Source organism: Oncorhynchus gorbuscha, linkage group LG03 (genome assembly GCF_021184085.1).
Source record: "Oncorhynchus gorbuscha isolate QuinsamMale2020 ecotype Even-year linkage group LG03, OgorEven_v1.0, whole genome shotgun sequence".
In the NCBI taxonomy this organism is placed as follows: Eukaryota; Metazoa; Chordata; class Actinopteri; order Salmoniformes; family Salmonidae; genus Oncorhynchus; species Oncorhynchus gorbuscha.
The window spans coordinates 70,779,211-70,801,376 of NC_060175.1; the positions used below are offsets into that span (position 1 = coordinate 70,779,211).

The 22,166-nt window shown below is 42.6% G+C and overlaps 2 protein-coding genes across 3 annotated transcripts in view; one reads left to right on the forward strand and one right to left on the reverse strand.

The window, feature by feature from the left end:
* The first annotated feature begins 4,950 nt into the window (after window positions 1–4,950).
* Window positions 4,951–11,157, forward strand: ybx1 (Y box binding protein 1). The gene is given in 9 exon segments (XM_046343562.1): window positions 4,951–5,226; window positions 5,228–5,246; window positions 7,016–7,079; window positions 7,349–7,382; window positions 7,520–7,609; window positions 7,933–8,271; window positions 8,887–8,972; window positions 9,944–10,224; window positions 10,829–11,157. Coding segments are annotated over 8 exon segments (1,140 nt in total). The 5' UTR covers window positions 4,951–4,965; the 3' UTR covers window positions 10,191–10,224; window positions 10,829–11,157.
* A 93-nt stretch (window positions 11,158–11,250) lies between these two features.
* The window catches only part of arhgef16 (Rho guanine nucleotide exchange factor (GEF) 16), a 40,648-nt gene continuing 29,732 nt past the window's right edge, over window positions 11,251–22,166 (reverse strand). For both annotated transcript variants that reach the window (XM_046343560.1, XM_046343561.1), the window contains exons 12-15: window positions 20,465–20,650; window positions 13,850–13,914; window positions 12,034–12,135; window positions 11,251–11,633 (exon numbers count right to left, since the gene is read on the reverse strand). In XM_046343560.1, coding sequence (XP_046199516.1) covers window positions 11,494–11,633; window positions 12,034–12,135; window positions 13,850–13,914; window positions 20,465–20,650 — 493 coding nt within the window. In that variant the 3' untranslated portion in view covers window positions 11,251–11,493. The remainder of the gene's footprint in view (window positions 11,634–12,033; window positions 12,136–13,849; window positions 13,915–20,464; window positions 20,651–22,166) is intronic.

Genomic DNA, 22,166 nt, shown 5'->3' on the forward strand with positions numbered 1-22,166 from the left:
GAGAGCGAAGGTTGGGACGGCGCGATACCATCCGAGTAGGGGCAGTGTGGGAAGTGTTGGATGAGAGCGAGAGGGAAAAGGATACAAGGTAGTGGTCGGAGACTTGGAGGGGAGTTGCAATGAGGTTAGTGGAAAAACAGCATCTAGTAAAGATGAGGTCGAGCGTATTGCCTGCCTTGTGAGTAGGGGGGGGAGGTGAGAGGGTGAGGTCAAAAGAGGAGAGGAGTGGAAAGAAGGAGGCAGAGAGGAATGAGTCAAAGGTAGACGTGGGGAGGTTAAAGTCGCCCAGAACTGTGAGAGGTGAGCCGTCCTCAGGAAAGGAGCTTATCAAGGCATCAAGCTCATTGATGAACTCTCCGAGGGGACCTGGAGGGCGATAAATGATAAGGATGTTAAGCTTGAAAGGGCTGGTAACTGACAGCATGAAATTCAAAGGAGGCGATAGACAGATGGGTAAGGGGAGAAAGAGAGAATGAACACTTGGGAGAGATAAGGATCCCGATGCCACCACCCCGCTGACCAGAAGCTCTCGGGGTGTGCGAGAACACGTGGGCGGACGAAGAGAGAGCAGTAGGAGTAGCAGTGTTATCTGTGGTGATCCATGTTTCTGTCAGTGCCAAGAAGTCGAGGGACTGGAGGGAGGCATAGTAAATAAATAGTAAAGAGAATATATTTCAGCTTTTATTTCTTTCATTTCTTTCATCACATTCCCAGTGGGTCAGAAGTGTGCATACACTCAATTAGTATTTGATAGCATTGCCTTTAAATTGTTTAACTTGGGTCAAATGTTTTGGAAGCCTTCCACAAGCTTCCCACAATAAATGAATTTTGGCCCATTCCTGCAGATAGAGCTGGTGTAATTGAGTCAGGTTTGTAGGCCTCCTTGCTCGCACATGCTTTTTCAGTTCTGCCCACAAATGTTCTATAGGTTGAGGTCAGAGCTTTTTGATGGCCACTCCAATACCTTGACTTTGTTGTCCTTAAGCCATTTTGCCACAACTTTGGAAGTATGCTTGGTGTCATTGTCCATTTGGAAGACCCATTTGCAACCAAGCTTTAACTTCCTGACTGATGTCTTGAGATGTTGCTTGAATATATCCACATAATATTCCTACCTCATGATGCCATCTATTTTGTGAAGTGCACCAGTCCCTCCTGCAGCAAAACAACCCCACAACATGATGCTGCCATCCCCGTGCTTTACGGTTGGAATGGTGTTCTTCGGCTTGCAAGCTTCTCCCCCTTTTTCCTCCAAACATAACAATGGTCATAATTGTCAAACAGTTCTATTTTTGTTTCATCAGACCAAAGGATATTTCTCCAAAAAGTACGATATTTGTCCCCATGTGCAGTTGCAAACTGTAGTCTGGCTTTTTGTGGCGGTTTTGGAGCAGTGGCTTCTTCCTTGCTGAGTGGCCTTTCAGGTTATGTCGAAATAGGAGTCATTTTACTGTGGATATAGATAATTTTGCCCCTGTTTCCTCCAGCATCTTCACATGGTCCTTTTGATGTTGTTCTGGGATTATCTCTAGGAGACAGAACGCGTCTCCTTCCTGAGCGGTATGATGGCTGCGTGGTCCCATGGTGTTTATACTTGCGTACTATTGTTTGTACAGATGAACATGGTACCTTCAGGCGTTTGGAAATTGCTCCCAAGGATGAACCAGACTTGTGGAGGTCTACAAATATTTTTCTGAGGACTAGGCTGATTTATTTTGATTTCCCATGATGTCAAGCAAAGAGGTACTGAGTTTGAAGGTAGGCCTTGAAATACATCCAGACACACCTCCAATTGACTCAAATTATGTCAAATAGCCTATCAGAAGCTTCTAAAGCCATGACATCATTTTCTGGAATTTTCCAAGCTGTTTAAAGGCACAGTCAACTTAGTGTATGTAAACTTCTGACTTGCTGTAATTGTGATACAGTGAATTATAAGTGAAATAATCTGTCTGTAAACAATTGTTGGAAAAATTACTTGTCGTGCACAAAGTAGATGTCCTAACTGACTTGCCAAAACTATAGTCTGTTAACAAGAAATTTGCGGAGTGGTTGAAAACGAGTTTTAATGACGCCAACCTAAGTGTATGTAAAACTTCTGACTGTATACTGTATACATATCAGCCAAAAATGATACACAAAAGCGTTAATATGATAGAGATGTGCCTAGAACTATGGCTATTGAATAATATCCTTTATTTGTAAAGCGCAATTTCATACAGTGACCACCACCTTTTTTTTTCATAATAAAGAATGCATATAAAAACAATGAAACTTAATAAATGGTAAAAGCAGCATAGAATAATAGAAATTAATACAAACACAAAGGAATAAGATGTTAAAAGGGAAGACAAAAGTTAGCAAGACCTAATTACAAGCCAAACTAAAGAGGTTGAATCTTAACCTTGCTTGTAAAAACAAAAAATGGTTACTCTTTTTTTTGCCTCCTCCCTTTTTAGATGACGTGGTACAGCATTCCAGTTGTGGGTTGTAAAAGCTAAAAGCCGCTTCCCCACTTGACAGTAATATGTGTACGGAATTCCAGAAAAATCTAGAAAATACTTAGAAATTGCCTTTGAGCGCTCCGTTAATAGCTCCTAGAATAATCTGCTCTTTACTTTTGATGTCAGCAACTATAGACATTACTATACGGTTACAGCAACTGACTAATAGCCTGCATTGTTTAAGGGCACTCTGTTTTTTTTTAATGATGCTGGGACACAACAGGACACTTGACATTCATGAGAGCACCCTGGAACCTACCTCCTTCCTATTCTCTTTTCCCAACCCACAGCCATTCCAGTGGGGATTTTGGCGCCACTCCGGCCATGATAACCAAACTGAAACATGTCCAACTTTTATAACAACTGAAGGATCGGCTAGGTAGCTACCAGGCAGAGTGGTACATAGCTAGTGGGGACTGGTAATTGTGAAATAACAACGTGAAGGGTACAGTTAAAATCAGAGCAGCCCTTTTAAGAGTTTAAAGACTGATACTGACTCCAACAGGCTCATGTAATATATGATTCACAGAGAATAAAAATGAAAAATATGAATTATTCATTATTTCATTATTATTCATTTGTTATTTTCATTCATTCATGTATAATAATGATTGATCCCACTTAAAATGACTAAGGCATAATGAAACCTTCACCGTTCATCAGGCCTATATAGATGCTTCAGAAAACATTCATAAGCAATTGTTTATAGTTATAAAAGGGTGACAAAAGGCTTGTGCCACTGTCATATTTGGCAAATCACCAGAAGGACCTTTTAAATCCCTCATACGACTTTGCTTAGGCCTTTGTGATTTGTGAAAGATGTATGTAGTGCTTATGAAGACTTCAAGTCGTTGTTAGTTTGAAATGATGAGGACCAACATTTTATACAGACCTACAGTAGCGGTCAAAAATTTTGCCACACCTACTCATTCCAGGATTTTTCTTTATTTTTACTATAATCTACATTGTATAATAATAGTAAAGACATCAAACTATGAAATAACACATGGAATCATGATGTAACCAAAAACGTGTTAAACAAATCAAAATATATTTTATATTTGAGATTCTTCAAAGTAGCCACCCTTTGCCTTTGACAGCTTTGCACACTCTTGCCATTCTCACAACCAGCTTCAAGGTAGTCACCTGGAATGCATTTCAATTAACAGGTGTACCTTTTAATAAAAGTTAATTTGTGGAATTTCTTTCCTTAATGCTTCAATGCTTCTGAACCAATCAGTTGTGTTGTCACAAGGTAAGGGTGGTATACAGAATATAGGCCTATTTGGTAAAAGACTATGTCCATATTATGGAAAGAACAGCTGAAATAGGCAACGAGAAACAACAGTCCTTCATGTCTTAAAGTAATGATGGTCAGTCAATCCAGAAAATTTCAAGAACTTTGAAAGTTTCTTCAAGTGCAGTCGAGAAAACCATCAAGCGCTATGATGAAACTGGCTCTCATGAGGACCGCCACAGCAAAGGAAGACCCTGAGTTAACTCTGCTGCAGAGGATAAGTTCATTAGAGTTACCAGCCTCAGAAATTGCAGCCCAAATAAATGCTTCACAGACTTCAAGTAACAGACATCTCAACATCAACTGTTCAGTGACTACTGTGTGAATCAGGCCTTCATGATTGAATTGCTGCAAAGAAACCCGTACTAAAGGACACCAATAAGAAGAGACTTGCTTGGGCCAAGAAACACAAGAAATGGGCATTAGACCGGTGGAAATATTTCCTTTGGTCTGATATATGTCCTTTGGTCTGCTCCCACGTCACTTGGTTTTGAGCCGATTTCGCCGTGGGCTTTGAACAGGGCAATTGTTGTTGTTTTTTACCATTGAGTCAGCCCGGTTCCAAAACGTATGCAATCAACTTGCACCCGGTGCAAAACTTGCTTTGCCGGGCCAGATTAATCGAATTCCCTGTCTTGGTCGTCTGTCTGGCTCTAGCTCATAGGTCTGGCTCTGTCTTGTAGGCGGTGTTGGTTTTCGACATAATTTCTCTTGTACCAATTAATTTTCAGGGCAGCCATATTTCTGAAAAACTGGCAACCAATGAGGGGATTCTATGAATCTGTCCGGAGCGCCCGGTCGACGTTTTTTGCTACGGGTGAAATTTGATAGCATTCGTTTTGGAATCGGCTGACTCCCGGGCGTGAGCCAGGTGACCTGCTCAAAACCCACAGCGAAGTCTGCTCAAAACAAAAGTCGCATAATTAAGCACGTGGAGTAATGAGTAGGACTGTGTTTTTTTCTAAAGTGATTACTTTTCATGATAACGCTTGATGTGACTTTCCAATTAAAAGTCGTTGGCAAATTCAAAAGTATGTACGTTACTTTCCCGTTCACGTCACGAGCCATAGACCGGTGCCCTGCGGTTCAGTATAATCGAATCCGCCCATTGTTACGTTTATCGAGAGGAAATAATTGACCAATTATAATAGAGTGGGCGGGACTATGGCTGGGGATAGTCCACTGCATAGTTTTTCGTTCCTCCCAGTTCGATCGGCAACGGGAGAGAGGAAAGTTGAGAGCCCGAAGGCAGCAGCCCCCACCACCGCCGGCCCAGGTTACCATCTAGCACCGGGAAATACACTAGAGAGCCACCGCCGGCATTACCAACCAGAAACCATGAGCAGCGAGGCCGAGACACAACAACCGCCGGAGCCTGCTGTGGATTCGGAGAGCCCACCCAGCCCGCCAGCTACAGCTTCCGCGGGGGGATAAGAAGGTCATCGGTAACGTTAAGCTACATAGCGTTAGCCAAGTGGAACATTATTGAATGCCAAATGAGATTGTATTGGCACGGTAACGTTGATTTCAACATGAAGCAAACTAGTTATGTCTAAATGTAGTTAACTAACTTCACTAGGATGGCTAGCTTGAAATCGTTAACTAAAACGAACGTTCTGTTCTCATCAGCTGTATGTTAACTAAAGTGCCAATTCAAAATGTCAGTTGGTGTAACGTTTTTACTTCATAAGTTACCGAGCTGACATTTTGAATTGGCACTTTAGTTAACATACAGCTGATGAGAACAGAACGTTCCACTAACTATGGTGCTTCTATACTATAGTTGAACTATATGGACTATATACTAGTCAGTAGGCTGACCATATATCTGTGAGTCAAGTTCCGAGGTAAATGAATACTGGAAGTTAGCCTTTCCTCCATATCCGCTGTCTCAGGCATCTGTCCTAATAGCGATTTAGCCAACCGCAGATATCCTTTCTGCTAAATGGCGTGAAAGAGTTTATATTGGCCTTGTTCGTGACCGATTACCGGACCCCCAAAAGCATACTGGTTGCACATAAAATAACAGATCCCATGCCCAGGATAGGTACTATACAACGTGTATTTTACGCAGTTTCCATTTCTAAAGTAATTGTAGCCCCTTTCTAGGGAGCTGGAACAATGAATTTGAGGCCAACTACTGCACCACAGAGCCACGATTGCAAACGTATGATATCCCTTTGTTTGCGGAGTTGCACATACTAGCTAGGTGGTTGGCTTTCTTGATAGCCATCGTGCTAAGGTAGCTAGCTACTAACGTTATATTGCTAAATTTCGATAACTAGCTAATGTTATGTTTCACCTCCCCCAAATTAGTATTTTATGTTAATAACTTAGTTAAGTTGCAGATGGAGTAGCTAGCCAACCAACTAGCTTCCCATTATGTCGAGTGGATAGTGGCGACCAAAATGTCCGCCTCGATGTTCGGGATTCTAATAATTTCTTTTGTCCAGCTTTGGCTGACAATTTCACTGTTATCGCGCCTAAAACCTTACCCATCACCCGCGTAAGAAATACTCACTCGGTGCCCATGTGGGTGTTTATTTGAGTTGTTGAATAACAGGTTTAAGCATCCTGGCCCGTATCCAACCACATGGTTGAGACCAAATGCAATCTGCTAGCTAAGTTAGCTACAGTAGCTATGTAGTTAGCTAAGCTTGCTTGCTAAATCGCTAGCTAGCATCTTAGGGCGCGACACCACGTGTAAAGATTCGAGCACTTCCTTGTGCGCATTGAAACGGGGGTAATGGTTTTGCATCTCTAGTTCCGGGCAGTAGATGATTATCCGACCAGGCCACACATTATACCAGACACACTCTGATCAGTTGTGTACATGGCGTAGAACACATTGAACTTCTAGGTTAGTACAGGTAAGCTCTGGCTTCATAAGACCCTCGTCACGTAGTAGGACGGTCATTATTGCAAGCTAATAATATGCGTTGGACCATGCCATAGCAGCTGGCAGACAAACACCAAGGGTTTAGCGGCGGAATCTATAAAAAGCTCAACAGTTAATTATAACTTGCTTCCAGTATATTTTCCTATCCTGGTTGCTGTCTGTAGTCTTCATTATCAGTCTTGCCATTTGATTGCCCACATGAAGTGCTCTTGACCCATTCCCCCTTTTGAGTAATTTGAATGAGAACGAAAGCAGCTAGTGTGTGCACGGCTATTTATTATAATTTGTAACGCAGCTACATTTTGTCTTTTTCAGCAACTAAGGTTTTGGGTACAGTCAAATGGTTCAACGTCAGAAATGGCTACGGGTTCATCAACAGGTATGTTGCACCATCCTGGGCGTGTCCAAAAGCCGCAAATATGAAGTGTCTGTAAGAACATTCTCAATCCTATTATGGCTTTGGTTTGCTTACAAGGCTGGGAAGCAGATTTGGCTGTCCATAGCATGCTCTTGTTGTCGTGTCACAATTAAGCCAGGTGGTTCTGTTTTAAAGCTGTTTTAAAGCTGCCTCAATTATAAAATAGACATATTCCAGTGGTTTTTATTGGCCTAAATGTAACCAATCTCTTCCCCCCCTTCTATCACAAGGAATGACACAAAGGAAGACGTCTTTGTCCACCAGGTAACAAGCTCCAAAATTCTCCATGGATCGAGTAATGTATAGTGTAACTTTGTACCCCTTTCCAGGAGTCAAAAACAGATTGCAGTTGGTGTCCCAATGGCAAAAGTTTATAACTAAATGTTATGTTTTTCTTTTAGACTGCCATAAAGAAAAACAACCCAAAGAAATACCTTCGCAGTGTTGGAGATGGTGAAACTGTGGAGTTTGATGTGGTTGAGGGGGAGAAGGTAGTTGCAGGCTCATATACATTAATATGCCTTAAATGTATTTTGGGAATGTTTAAAGTTTGAAATATGTTAGTTATAGATCTGTCATTCTCTTTGAAAGCAAGTCTAAGTGGTAGAGCTGCTCTGTGTGCTTCCCATTAGGTGTAGTTTTAGCTGAACAATCATTCTCTACACAATATTTGCTCGTTTTGGAGCAAACTATTTTTGGCGATCAGGAAATAGCTGCGCGATTTCCGCTTAGTGCACCCTTAAGGCATGCAAATTTACTCTTACAATCACGTACCCCCCAGTTGTCCGAACAGTGTGTTTGAATCTCTTCCCAGGGAGCAGAGGCAGCCAATGTGACCGGCCCAGCGGGTGTCCCAGTCCAGGGGAGCAAGTATGCAGCTGACCGGAACCGCTACAGGCGGTACCCCCGCAGGAGGGGCCCGGCCCGTGACGGCGAATACCCGGACAACTACCAGAGTGACGGCGAGGGTGAAGGAGAGCGCCCCCCCCGCAAGAGCCGCGAGAGTGCTGAGAGTGCCCCAGAAGGAGAGATGCAGCCCCAGCAGCGCAGGCCCCCCTTCCCCGGGAGACGGCGCTACCCCCCATATTTTGTACGTAGACGCTACGGCCGTCGGCCCCCGTACACCAACGCACCTCGCGGAGAGATGACTGAGGTACGCTGTCACAGGCACTCCTGAAGCAGTCCGGCCCCGTTCCAGTGATGTCATACACACTCTCATCGAACACGCGCTACACTTGGTTTTGGCCGGACAAAACCAAACCTCAAGTGTATTAGTCAACAGGCCAATACAGGTTCACCAAAGTAGGTCTATATACTGACAGGACCTAAAGTTGTCTCCAGACAACTGGTCAACAGACTACAATTAAACCGTGAGCGTATTGGTCAACGGACCAATACAAGTCGACTAAAATAGGTCTGTCATTCCGTCACAAAAACCCCAAAGCGTTACACCTGCTGTTGGTCGCACAAGCGCAGAGACTAAAATCTAATATAGTGGCTGGTGATTCTTTCTATCCAGATAATAGGTAGAATCTACCACACAAAGGCAAAACAGGAAAAGTGCAAAACTGGAAAAACAGGGAAGTGTCTCCACAGAGGCAAATTAATTTAATGGTAGGTAAGCTTTGTCAGTCAACTGTAATCAGAGCAGATCTTTTCCTGTTTTTTCACATTCTTTCTATACAATAGTTTCAGACCCGGATCTAGGTTGAGTCAGGACTTGAGTGATTTTGAGTGATTTGACTGTGACTAACTCGTTTGTTTTTAGGGTGGCGAAGGTGACGAGAACCAGGGAGGTCCAGACCAGGGCAACAAACCAATGAGACAGAACTACTACAGAGGCTTCCGACCAAGGTTCGCATGTTGTGTTTATTGACACAAGGCTGCGAGAAGGGGTTATAACCTCAACACGAATGGACCCAGAACTTAATTGAGCAGCTGACCTAATTAGAGTTTACCAAGATGATTCCTATAGTTATAATTATTATGAAAGGCATGACCCTGGTGAATTGGCCAAACTATGTTAAATGATTCCAGAACCAAAGTCTTTGTAAATATCAATGCTGTTGAAATGATGATTTTCTCATGTCTCTTCTCTGACATAATTAATGGAGAGAGCATAAACACCTCTGATCTCAGCATGTTCACATTTACGTTCCCCTCAAAAACCCTGTTTTAATTTGAGAAATATTTGTTTCCATTTTGAGTGTCATTATTTTGTCACACCTGTGGTCCATGTAATGAGGGGGCCTTTTGCTCTGCCAGTATGCATCAATGAACCTGTATGTGGGCATGGTATTTAATTTGAACTTAATCAAATGATTGAGCGCCAACACTTGTTTTATGCTCAAATGCATGCTGCACTGCTACCCCGTGGACAATTCACACACTCCAGCACTCTGTGGTCCCATTCTATAAGCTTGTGGCCTACCACTTTGGCTGAGATGTTGGTCGTAGATATTTCCACTTCACAATAACAGCACTTCGTTGCCTGGGGCCGCTCTAGCAGGGCAGAAATTTGACCAGCTGACTTGGTGGTTGCATGCTATGACAGTGCCATGTTCAAAGTCTCTGAACTTTTCAATAGGGCCATTCTACTGACAATGTTTAAAAAAGATGACTGAATCTAATTGTCTGTGTACCTGTCTCAGTTCAGTCTTATTTAGCAAAAGATCATACATTGTAGTTGAGGAACAATTGGAATATAATTTTGCTTTGAACCGTGTAGTCAGTGGTTCCATCTGGTAAAAATGTAATTGGGTTACATTTCAAATTCCCAGGCCATCTTGAGGCAGATGTTAAAGTGTGTCCCTCAACTCCTACAGCAGGGGTGGCGGTCCACCCCGTCCCAGACCGGTGCGGGACGGCGATGGGGAAAATAAGGAGAACCAGGATGGTGATGGTGAGAACCAGGAGCCCCGCCAGCGCCGCTACCGCCGAAACTTCAACTATCGCCGCAGACGCCCACAGACTGGCGGCAAGCCCCAGGATGGCAAGGAGGCCAAGACTGACGGCGAACCATCTACAGAGAAAACGCCCGCTCCCGCGGCCGAGCAGGGCGGGGCTGAGTAGAAACTGCCGGCATACCATCTCTACCATCGTCCGGGTGAGTCCCGAGCACACATTGCTACTCGGCATACCGGATTTCTGGGGGAATTTAAAAATCCTATGCAGCAAGCTTAGTTTATTCAATATGGGACTGCAAGATTATTCATGGTAACTTTAAAAAATAAATGCACAACTTTTTTCCACTAACACACTGGCATTGATATTGTATAGGTTGGAGAAACAGGTCCTTATTTCTTAAAGATCCATTTCAATTTAGGGATGTTTGAGTGTAAGTACATGCATTCTTGTTGCATCAAATAACCCACATTTTAGGACCACAGGCTGCATTAAATCTGCTTGCGGGCAGTCTGACCCCTGATTCAGTGGAAAAGTCCATCAGATGGCCATTGGGCCAGTTCACTCATTCTAAAGCCAGCCTCAGTCTGCACTTTCTATTGACACTGCTCCATCGCAGGGGCAGAGTGAGGTAATGCCATGGATTTGATAAAGCAAACTGGCTGCCTGATTAGTCCTGCCATTGTGCCATGTCTGATGCTGGCGTCAACCTCTGCCCCTGTTGCACATTCATTTCAGTTGACTGGTGCAGTAAAGGGATATGACCAGTAATGTATTTTCTTTAACAATCCCTCTTTTCTCTACAGTTGTCATCAAGAAGAAACAAAGATCTGAGCAATAAGAAACAGATTTGACTTGACGATCGTCTTAAGCTTGCACCATGAATTTGACCAGATTACCACCGATTGCCTGCAGAATCTATGCAGACCTGTTTTGTTCCATTATTTTTGTGACAGCTATAAAAAAAAAGTTTGGGAAACGGCAGATGTTTTTCTAAAAATCGGTCCTAAGTTTTTACACCAAATGGTTTTTAAAAGTAATTTGATATCTGGTCAGTTGACATTTTTAAATAACTTTTTATGTATTCAAACATGAATTTTAACAACGCAAGCTCAAATAAAAAGTCAAAGGAGAACTGTGGACTCAACTGTTTGTTTTGCACCAATGGTCTGCGCTGTCCAAATACATGACAACCACTTTCAATTAATCAAAGACTTGGTTGGGTATATACTGTAGTTAAGAATGTATAAGTTTTAATATTTATTTGGCACTTTCAGGCATCACAATTAACATTGATGGGGAAGGCATTATTGACACCGTCCCACTACCATGGCGTGTTTCAAATTCATGTAAAATAGAAATACATTCACAGAATAACTGACATTAAATTCATACGACACTACCATGGTAGCTACTTCCTGCCCAAGCAAGTGAGGTCTGTTGCTGATATGGAGGCAGGGATGTTGGTTGGCTAAACGTTGGTCTCCTTGCGCAGACGCTTCATACGCTGTACATTGTTCTCCATGGCAATGCGGTTGGTGATCTCCGTGGCACAACTGGCAGGAAACCAGCCTCTCTCTCCATCCCTCATCCTCTCCCCATGACACCAGTCTACAACAGGAAGGAAGATATTTTGGTAGCAATATGATTTAAGACTATCCTTACACTCAGTTTAGACACTTGACAAGTAAATGCATTATTTGCCTTAAAGCAGCAAACTGCACTTCATGGTTTCACTAAAAAGCTAAGGGATGGGGTTTGAGAAGTAACCACAAATTCAGCCAGAGCTATGAATGCAAGGACTGACATGGGTGAAGCTATACTTTCGATTCAAACCAATTTAAGTGTAAACATGGAGTAAAACAAGCTTATTTGGGGTACGACAGTTGAGCTGAGCTCAGGAGGAATTTCTTTAAATCAATGGGTACATACTAATTTGTCCAAAAATTGATGTAGGTTAGCACTAGGTTACTTGTTTTGACCAGGTCCACTTGTTTCTATCCAGACTTACCCTCTTCTTTCTGCAGGAGGATGACTACCTCTGCTTGCTGCAGGCCTAGCTCGTCTGGCTCCTTGGGCATGTAGGCTTTGGTGGCCTCGTACTGCGGCAGGCCTGAAACACCACCAAAAAGGCCCACTAAGTTAACCAATGTCATTGCAGTGGAAAGTGTAGGAAAGCAGATGCATGTAGTTAGTCAGTCACATCTGAAATTGTTGGCACCCGAGAGAAACATGTTATTGTATGCTCAATTGTTTAACAAGTAATGATTCGTATAGATAGATTCAAACATTTAATCTGCAATAACATTCAAGGAACTATTGTGGCTTCCTGTTTCACTGGGGTATAGAAATGGATACCATGCATGTAAAATGATATCCTTGCAAGAGGGTATTGAAAACAGGTTGCAATAATTTACATCCATGTTTGAATTGATTAATTGGTATAAAATAACACTTCCCAATACAATGTAGCTCAGTATTTCAATAATTGAAAGCGTTTTGTGTGGAAATCCATGAGCTGGCGCACACCCGACTACTGGCGAGTAAACTGTCGGCTTTAAAAATAGGACCTCCGAGTGGCGCAGTGGTCTAAGGCATCACTACAGACACAGGTTCAATCCCAGGCTGTGTGCAGCTGGCTGTGACAGGGAGACCCATGAGACGAAGCGCAATTGGACCAGCGTCGTCCGGGGAGGGTTTGGCCGGCCAGGCTGTTCTTCACCCATCACGCTCTAGCGACTCCTTGTGGCGGGCAGAGCGCGTGCACACTAACTTGTCGTACGGTGTTTCCTCTGACACATATTGGTGCGGCTAGCTTCCGGGTTAAGTGAGCAGTGTGTCAAAGCAATGCAGCTTGGCAGGGTCGTGTTTCGGAGGACTCATGGCTCTCGACAGTCACCTCTACCAAGTCCGTACACGAGTTTCAGCGATGGGAAAAGACTTAACTACCAATTGGGGAGAATGTGGTAAAACCGTTTAATGTAAATAGTCAAGTATTCATGATATTACCCTGCAGAAGGCACTGATCCCAAAATGTTGGTTTACACAAAGTACTGGGAGCTTATACTGTATAGTGTGCAATAATTTTTATAGCATTGTCTTTTTTGCGCATCTTCATCAAGGGTGATTGTATATGCCATCAGGGTCTTCAATTTGAGCCAAAAGTTGCAAGTAATTTGATAAGGGAAAACAAGTGTGCCTCAAGTTTATTCCATCAAGTTGTGCTGCAGTTCAGAAACGGTTGGAAACCGATATACTGCTTATGTTATCTACGGTAAATAGCCAAGAGATGGCCAATATCCAGTGGTGGACTAGTGAACTACATGTAGTTCAATTACTAGTTGAACTACATTTTGCAGTAGCTTGGTGGTAGTTTCATTAAATTTCAAATATTGGTAGTGTTTTCAGTAGATATTTACTGATTTTCCATGTAAGAGGTAAAGATTACCACTACTTTTTTGACAAATTAAATAGGGTATTATTGCCCTTCACCCATGTCTCGGCATCAGACCTGCCTAATTCTAATTTGAAACATGTTTGCGTTGAAAAGGCCAAATTACACATTCTGATAAGATATGACTCCAGATTAATCTCTTGCCATTTGTAATCAAGGGATTTCAGATTTACATTTGATTTTTCACAAAGTAGATCACTAGATCCAAAAGTACCATCAGTTAGAACTATATTTTTTATTAAGGGCAGGTTTAGTGTAGCTTAACGTCTTCCAGTGTGAAGTAGTTGGTCAATTATATTTTCAGAGTAGTTTCCCCCAACACTGACATCACCATTCAGCATCAATCAAGGTAAATTGTATCTAATAATCCTACCGTCTGCACTGGTCCTGTTCTGCTTGTGCTCCCGGAGAGCACTTACCCAACGAGCGCGGTCGACCCTTGAAATTAAGACAAAGATCAGACACTCAAATGATTAAAAGAACACGGCATTGTTCGTAGAAACTGATTGAATCAGTGGTGCATTCCAAAGCATGGGGAAAGTGGGTGAGGAGATTGATAAGTTTCACTTTCGGTAAAGATGCTTTACAGACTATCCTAACCCTGAACTTAACTCTGACCCTCATTCGAAACCTAACCGTAACCCTAGCAAGCAGAGTTGCTTAACAGATATGACCATCTGTAGAACATCTACAGATGGACAATCCAAATAAGGTGAGACCTCACTTTGTTTCCAAAAATGCTAGCCATAATATTCTGGATGTTTCTGAACTACTAGTTCATGAATTTTAAGCTAAAACTATCCCTATAAACATGTGGTATAATGCAGTTACATACAGTGCATTCAGAAAGTATTCAGACCCCTTCCACCCTTAAACAGGTTTTTAGAAATGTTTGCAAATATATTAAAAACCAACTGAAATATCACATTTACATAAATATTCTGAACCTTGACTCAGTACTTTGTTGAAGCACCTTTGGTGACGATTACAGCCTCGAGTCTTCTTGGGAATGCTACAAGCTTGGCACAACTGTATTTGGGGAGTTTCTCCCATTCTTTTCTGCAGATCCGCAAGCTCCGTCAGGTTGGTATTTTATTAAGATCCCCATTAGCTGTTGCATAAGTAGCAGCTACTCTTCCTGGGGTCCACAAACAATACAGATCATCATTAGACAAAAACAGCAAGGACAAAACTACATACATTAAAAATATATATTATAGCACACGTAGCCTACATATCAATGCATACAAACTGTAGGTCAAATAGGGCAGAGGCACCGTGCCACGAGGTGTTGCTTTATCAGTTTTTTTTAAACCAGGTTTGCCATTTATTTGAGCAATATGAGATGGGGAAGTTCCATGCAACAAGGGCTCTATATAATACTGTACATTTTCTTGAATTTGTTCTGGAGACTATGAAAAGACCCCTGGTGGCATAAGTGTGTGTAAGTTGACCATGCAAACAATTTAGGATTTAACACATTGTTTCTTATAAAAATTAGTGATGCAATCAGTCAACTCTTAGCCAAGAGAGACTGGCATGCATAGTATTCATATCAGCCCTCTGATTATAATTAAGAGCAAAATGTGCCACTGTTCTGGACCAGCTGCAGCTTAACTAGGTCTTTCCTTACAGCACTGGACCACACAATCAAGATAAGACTAAACTAGAGCCTGCAGAACTTGCTTTTGAAGTGTGGTGTCAAAAAAAGAGCTTCTTCCCATCTTTGCAACCATTGAATCTATATGTTTTGACCATGACTGTTTACAATCTTAGGCAATGCCAAGTAATTTAGTCTCCAACTTGTTCAAATCGCCACACCATTCATTACCAGATTCAGCTGAGGTCTAGCACTTAAGGAATGATTTGTATAAAATGCTCTTAGTTTTAGAGGTATTCAGGACTAGTTTATTACTGGCCACCCATTCCAAAACAGACTGCAACTATTTGTTAAGGGTTTCAGTGACTTCATTAGCTGTGGTTGCTGATACGTATATGGTTGAATCATCAGCATACATGGACATGTGCCAGGTCATTGGTAAAAATGGAAACAAGTAGAGGGCCTAGAGAGCTGCCCTGCAGTACACCACACTTGACATGTTTGACGTTAGAGACACTTCCATTAAAGAAAACCCTTACAATTATTTTTGATAGATAGCTCTGAATCAACTATATTCAACTATATTCCGGAGGTTGAAAACCCATAGTACTTGAGTTCTCAACAACAGGTTATGGTCAATAATATCAATTTCTTTCAACCAATCATCAGTCATTTGTGTCAGCATGTACTGCACTGAGTGCCCTTCTCTATAAGCATGCTGAAAGTCTTAATTTGTTTACAGAGAAATAACATTGTATTTGGTCAAACATTTTTCCAGCAGTTTGCTAAGAGCTGGCAGCAAGGTCTGCTGTTAGAACCAGTAAAGGCCACTTTGGCTTCCCTCCAGGCCTGAGGACAAAGACTTTCCTCTAGGCTCCGATTCAAAATATGACAGAACGCTACGGAGGATGGTGGCCGACTATAGCCAAGCCTAAGTTGTCAATGATTCTTCCACCTCTCCTATACTAACTTTACAAAATTCAAACTTGCACTACTTTTCCTTCATTATTTTGTACAATTTTTATGCATGAATATAATTGCTCACTGTTTGTCGTGGTCATTTCCTGCCCAAGTTTGCCAAGGAAATAATCATTAAAATAATTGGCAACAAATGGTTGTGTGATGAATAAGCCATCGACGAAATATGGAGTTGAATGGCTTTCTGCCCATAATTTAATCATTCTTTATATCATTGATCTTGGCTTCATAATACAGTCTTTTCTTTTTGTTGAGTTAAGTCACAATCTCAATTTGCAGTAAGTAAGCCAGTCAGATGTTAACCATAGTTTTTCAATTCCTCAATGCATTAACAGTTCGAACAATCAATAATTGGAAGAGGCAATTTCATAAATTCATCAAGTGCAGTGTCTGGATGCCCCTCAATCACATCAGACCCACAAATATTTTTTATATCCACATAAGAGTCACAGTAAAATATTTTGTATGATCTCTTATATACTATTTTAGGCCCAGCTGTTGGAACTTTGGCTTTCTTGGATATAGTCACTATATTGTGATCACCACATCCAATGGGTACGGATACAGCTTTAGTACAAAGTTCTGCAGCATTAGTAAAGATGTGATCGATACATGTGGATGATCTTGTTCCTGTATTGTTTGTAAACACCCTGGTAGGTTGATTAATAACCTAAACCAGATTACAGGCACTGGTTACAGTAAGAAGCTTCCTCTTGAGCAGACAGCTTGATGAAAACCAGTCACTATTCAGGTCCAAGAAAGTAGACCTCTGTTTACATCACATACACTATCAAGCATTTGACACATTATTTAGATACTGACTGTTGGCACTTGGTGGCCTACAGCAACACCCCAAAATAAAAAGGGGTTAGATGTGCCAAGTGAACCTGCAACCACAATACTTCAATAAACATAAAATCGAAGCATTACAGGGATATGGCTCTGAAAATATACAGCAACTCCTCCCCCATAAGCATTTCTGTCTCTTCTATAAATGTTATATCCTTGTATTGCTACTGATGTATCAAATGAATTATCTAAGTGAGTCTCAGAAATGGCTAATGTGAATGTTCTGATGTTAGAAATAAGGTTCATGAAATCAATAACTTGCTAAGGCTACATATATTGATATGGGCCATTTCAGCCCTTTCCTGAATAGCTTAACAGAGACAAAGCAAGATAAAAAGAAAACCCACACATTTTGCAGTCCAATAATCAATTTGTGTGTGGGCTGTGGGGTTGAGGTTACGAACCCATAGGCTTGGCTCTCAACTCTTCCAGGCCTCTAGGAGGGAGGGATGGACAATGAGCCGGTCGTCGCAGATGTAAGCAATGTCCCCACACGCTCTGGCAGCTTTCATGGCTGGGATCAGTGCTTTCCTCTGGCGCACAGCTTCAGGACAGTCCTCGTTGAGGAAGATATACATTCCTCTCAAGTTCTTGGCTCTTTCCAGAACAGCTACCTTGTTCTTGAACCTCAGGAATTTGACCACTAATCGCCCTGGGTCTATCACCTGGGCCGGTGGTGGGTTTTCCAGTCCTGTGGGCACGCTCCACCTCAATCTTCCTGTGGTCCATCTTCAATTTCTCAGATCATTTCCCTCACTTTGTCCTCAGACTCCATCCAGGTCTCATGTGAAGATTCTGCAATTCCGTCCACAACCATGTTTCGCCTTGATTGTCCCTCGAGATTTAGATTCTAACTAAAGTCTGAGTCTTTAAAGGAAATTAAGTTCATGTATATATAATTTGATATACATAACTGTCAGTCAGTCAGGAAAGCTAAGGCCAGCTTCTTCAGGCAGAAGTTTGCATCCTGTAGCTCCAACTCCAAAAAGTTCTGGGACACTGTGAAGTCCATGGAGAACAAGAGCACCTCCTCCCAGCTGTCCACTGCACTGAGGCTAGGTAACACGGTCACCACCGATAAATCCATGATTATCGAAAACTTCAACAAGCATCTCTCAACGGCTGGCCATGCCTTCCGCCTGGCTACTCCCATCTCGGCCAACAGCTCCGCCCCCCCCCCGCAGCTCCTCACCCAAGCCTCTCCAGGTTCTCCTTTACACCAATCCAGATAGCAGATGTTCTGAAAGAGCTGCAAAACCTGGACCTGTATAAATCAGCTGGGCGTGACAATCTGGACCCTCTATTTCTGAAACTATCCGATGCCATTGTCGAAACCCCTATTACCAGCCTGTTCAACCTCTCATATCGTCTGAGATCCCAAAGGATTGGAAAGCAGCCGCAGTCATCCCCCTCTTCAAAGGGGGAGACACCCTGGACCCAAACTGTTACAGACCTATATCCATTCTGCCCTGCCTATCTAAGGTCTTCAAAAGCCAAGTCAACAAACAGGTCACTGACCATCTCGAATCCCACCTTCTCCGCTATGCAATCTGGTTTCCGAGCCGGTCACGGGTGCACGCACCTCAGCCACACTCAAGGTACTAAACGATTTCATAACCGCCATCGATAAAAGACAGTACTGTGCAGCCGTCTTCATCGACCTTGCCAAGGCTTTCGACTGTCAATCACCATATTCTTATCGACAGACTCAGTAGCCTCGGTTTTTCGGATGACTGCCTTGCCTGGTTCACCAATTACTTTGCAGACAGAGTTCAGTGTGTCAAATCGGAGGGCATGCTGTCCGGTCCTCTGGCAGTCTCTATGGGGGTGCCACAGGGTTCAATTCTCGGGCCGACTCTTGTATCTGTATATATCAATGATGTTGCTTTTGCTGCGGGCGATTCCCTGATCCACCTCTACGCAGACGACACCATTCTATATACTCTCGGCCCGTCATTGGACACTGTGCCATCTAACCTCCAAACGAGCTTCAATGCCATACAACACTCCTTCCGTGGCCTCCAACTGCTCTTAAACGCTAGTAAAACCAAATGCATGCTTTTCAACCGATCGCTGCCTGCACCCGCATGCCCGACTAGCATCACCACCCTGGATGGTTCCGACCTTGAATATGTGGACACCTATAAGTACCTAGGTGTCTGGCTAGACTGCAAACTCTCCTTCCAGACTCATATCAAACATCTCCAATCGAAAAATCAAATCAAGAGTCGGCTTTCTATTCCGCAACAAAGCCTCCTTCACTCACGCTGCAAAGCTTACCCTAGTAAAACTGACTATCCTACCGATCCTCGACGATGTCATCTACAAAATTGCTTCCAACACTCTACTCAGCAAACTGGATGCAGTTTATCACAGTGCCATCCGTTTTGTCACTAAAGCACCTTATACTACCCACCACTGCGACTTGTATGCTCTAGTCGGCTGGCCCTCGCTACATATTTGTCGCCAGACCCACTGGCTCCAGGTCATCTACAAGGCCATGCTAGGCAAAGCTCCGACTTATCTCAGTTCACTGGTCACGATGGCAACACCCATCCGGCTTCCGTCTGGCCACTACCATAAAAGTCAGATTGGTGCAGAGATGGTTGGTCTCCTGGAAGGTTCTCCCATCTCCACAGAGGAACTCTGGAGCTCTGTCAGAGTGACCATCAGGTTCTTGGCCACCTCCCTGTCCATGGCCCTTCTCCCCCAATTGCTCAGTTTGGCTGGGCGGCCAGCTCTATGAAGAGTCTTGGTGGTTCCAAACTTTTTCCCATTTAAGAATGGAGGCCATTGTGTTCTTGGGGACCTTCAACGCTGCATACATTTTTTGGTACCCTTCTCCAGATCTGTGCCTTGACACAATCCTGTCACTGAGCCCAACAGACAATTCCTTCAACCTCATGATTTGATTTTTGCTCTGACATGCACTGTCATCTGTTGGACTTTATGTAGACAGGTGTGTGCCTTTCCAAATCATGTCCAGTCAGTTCCATTTACAACAGGTAGACTCCAATCAAGTTGTAGAAACATCAAGGATGATCAATGGAAACAGGATGCACCGGAGCTCAATTGCAAGTCCCATTGCAAAGGGTCTGAATACTTATGTAAATAAGGTGTTTGTTTTGTTGGAATACATTTGCAAACGTTTCTAAAAAAGCCCCCCGCACCTCTGATTCAGAGGGGGGTTGGGTTAAATGCGGAATAACCATTTCAGTTGGACAACTGACTAGGTACCCCCCTTTCTTTAAAAAACAGTTTTTGCTTTGTCATTATGGGGTAGTGTGTGTGTGTGTATATAAGATTTAATAAATAATTTCCTCAATTTTAGAATAAGGCTGTAATGTAACAAAATGTGGAAAAAGGGGTCTGAGTACTTTCCGAATGCACTGTATATGCTTTAAGACTTCTGAGCAACCGCCTTGTGATGATCCTGACTAAATACAATTTTGATAACATAAGCCTTAAGGCTTTTTTTTTTTTAATGACTCATACATGCCTGTAAATTGTAAAGTTGTTGACATGTATTGAACTGAATGAGAGTCAAAGAGCTAGTGATACCTGGACTCAGCGACCAGAGCAATCTCCTCCGGTCTCCCCTCGCTGTTCCTTGACATCAGCAGTCGCAGAGACAGGTGGGCGGAGCCTCCCTTGGCAGGTGGTGATGTCCGTCCCTCCAGCTCCTCCGCCGATTCCACCTCCACATTCACCAGCGTGGCATAGTCCATCACCAGATAGCTCTCTTCACTGGACACACACAAATTACATGTACAGGATATGTTTCAAACGTGAACATGTATAATATCACCACATACAGTACCAGTCAAAACTTGGACACCAACTCATTCAAGGGTTTCATAATTTTTAACAATTTTCTGCATTGTAGACTAACAGGCTGAGACAAAACTCTGAAATAACACATGGAATCATGTGGTCAAAAAAGTGGTAAATCATATATATATATATCATTTTATTCTTCAAAGTCTCCATCCTATTGGCATTCTCTCAACCAGCTTCATGAGGTAGTCACCTGGAATGCTTTTCCAACATTCTTGAAGGAGTTCCCACAGATGCTGAGCACTTGTTGGCTGCTTTTCCTTTACTCTGCAGTCAAACTAATCCCAATTGGGTTGAGGTCAGGTGATTGGAGGCCAGGTTGCAGCACCCCATCACTCTCCTTGGTCAAATAAACCTTACACAGCCTGGAGGTGTAGGGTCATTGTCCTGTTTAAAAAAACAATGATAGTCCCACTAAGCCCAAATCAGATGGGATGGTGTATCGCTGCAGAATGATGTGGTAGCCATGCTGGTTGTGTGCCTTGAATTCTAAATAAATCACTGAGTGTCACCAGCAAAGCACCCCGACACCATCACACCACATGTGTAGATCATCCGTTCACCTACTCTGCGTCTCACAAAGACACGACGGTTGGAACCAAAAAAAAAAAAAAAAAAAAAAAAAAAAAAAAAAAAAAAAAAAAAAAAAAAAAAAAATCGCAAATTAGGACTCAAAACCAAAGCACAGATTTCCGTCGGTCTAATGTCCATTGCTCGTGTTTCTTGGCCCAAGCAAGTCTCTTCTTATTGGTGTCCTTTAGTACTGGTTTCTTTGCAGCAATTCCACAATGAAGGCTGTGTAGGCTGTGATTCACAGTCTCCTATCAACAGTTGATGTTGAGATGTGTCTGTTACTTGAACTCTGAAGCATTTATTTGGGCTGCAATCTGAGGTGCAGTTAACTAATGAACATCCTCTGCAGCAGATGTAACACTGGGTCCTCATTTCTTGTGGCTGGCCTCATGAGAGCCAGTTTCATCATAGCGCTTGATGGTTTTTGCGACTGCACTTGAAGAAACTTTTAAAGTTCTGAAATATTGACTGATCTTCATGTCTTAAAGTAATGGACTGTCGTTTCTTTGCTTATTTGCGCTGTTCTTGCCATAATATGGACTTGTTGTTTTACCAAATAGGGCTATCTTCTGTATTCCAATCCTACAACTGATTGGCTCAAATTCATTTAAGGACTACCTAATGAAGCTGGTTGAGAGAAGGCCAACAGTGTGCAAAGCTGTCAAAGGGAAAGTGTGCCTACTCAAATATAAAATATATTTTGATTTGTTAAACATTTTTTTGGTTACGACATGAGTCCATGTGTTATTTCATAGTTTGTCTTCACTATTATTCTACAAAACAGTAAAAAAAAAAAATGTAATGAGTAGGTGTCCAAACTTTTGACTGGTACTGTATACAGTCAGGTCTATAA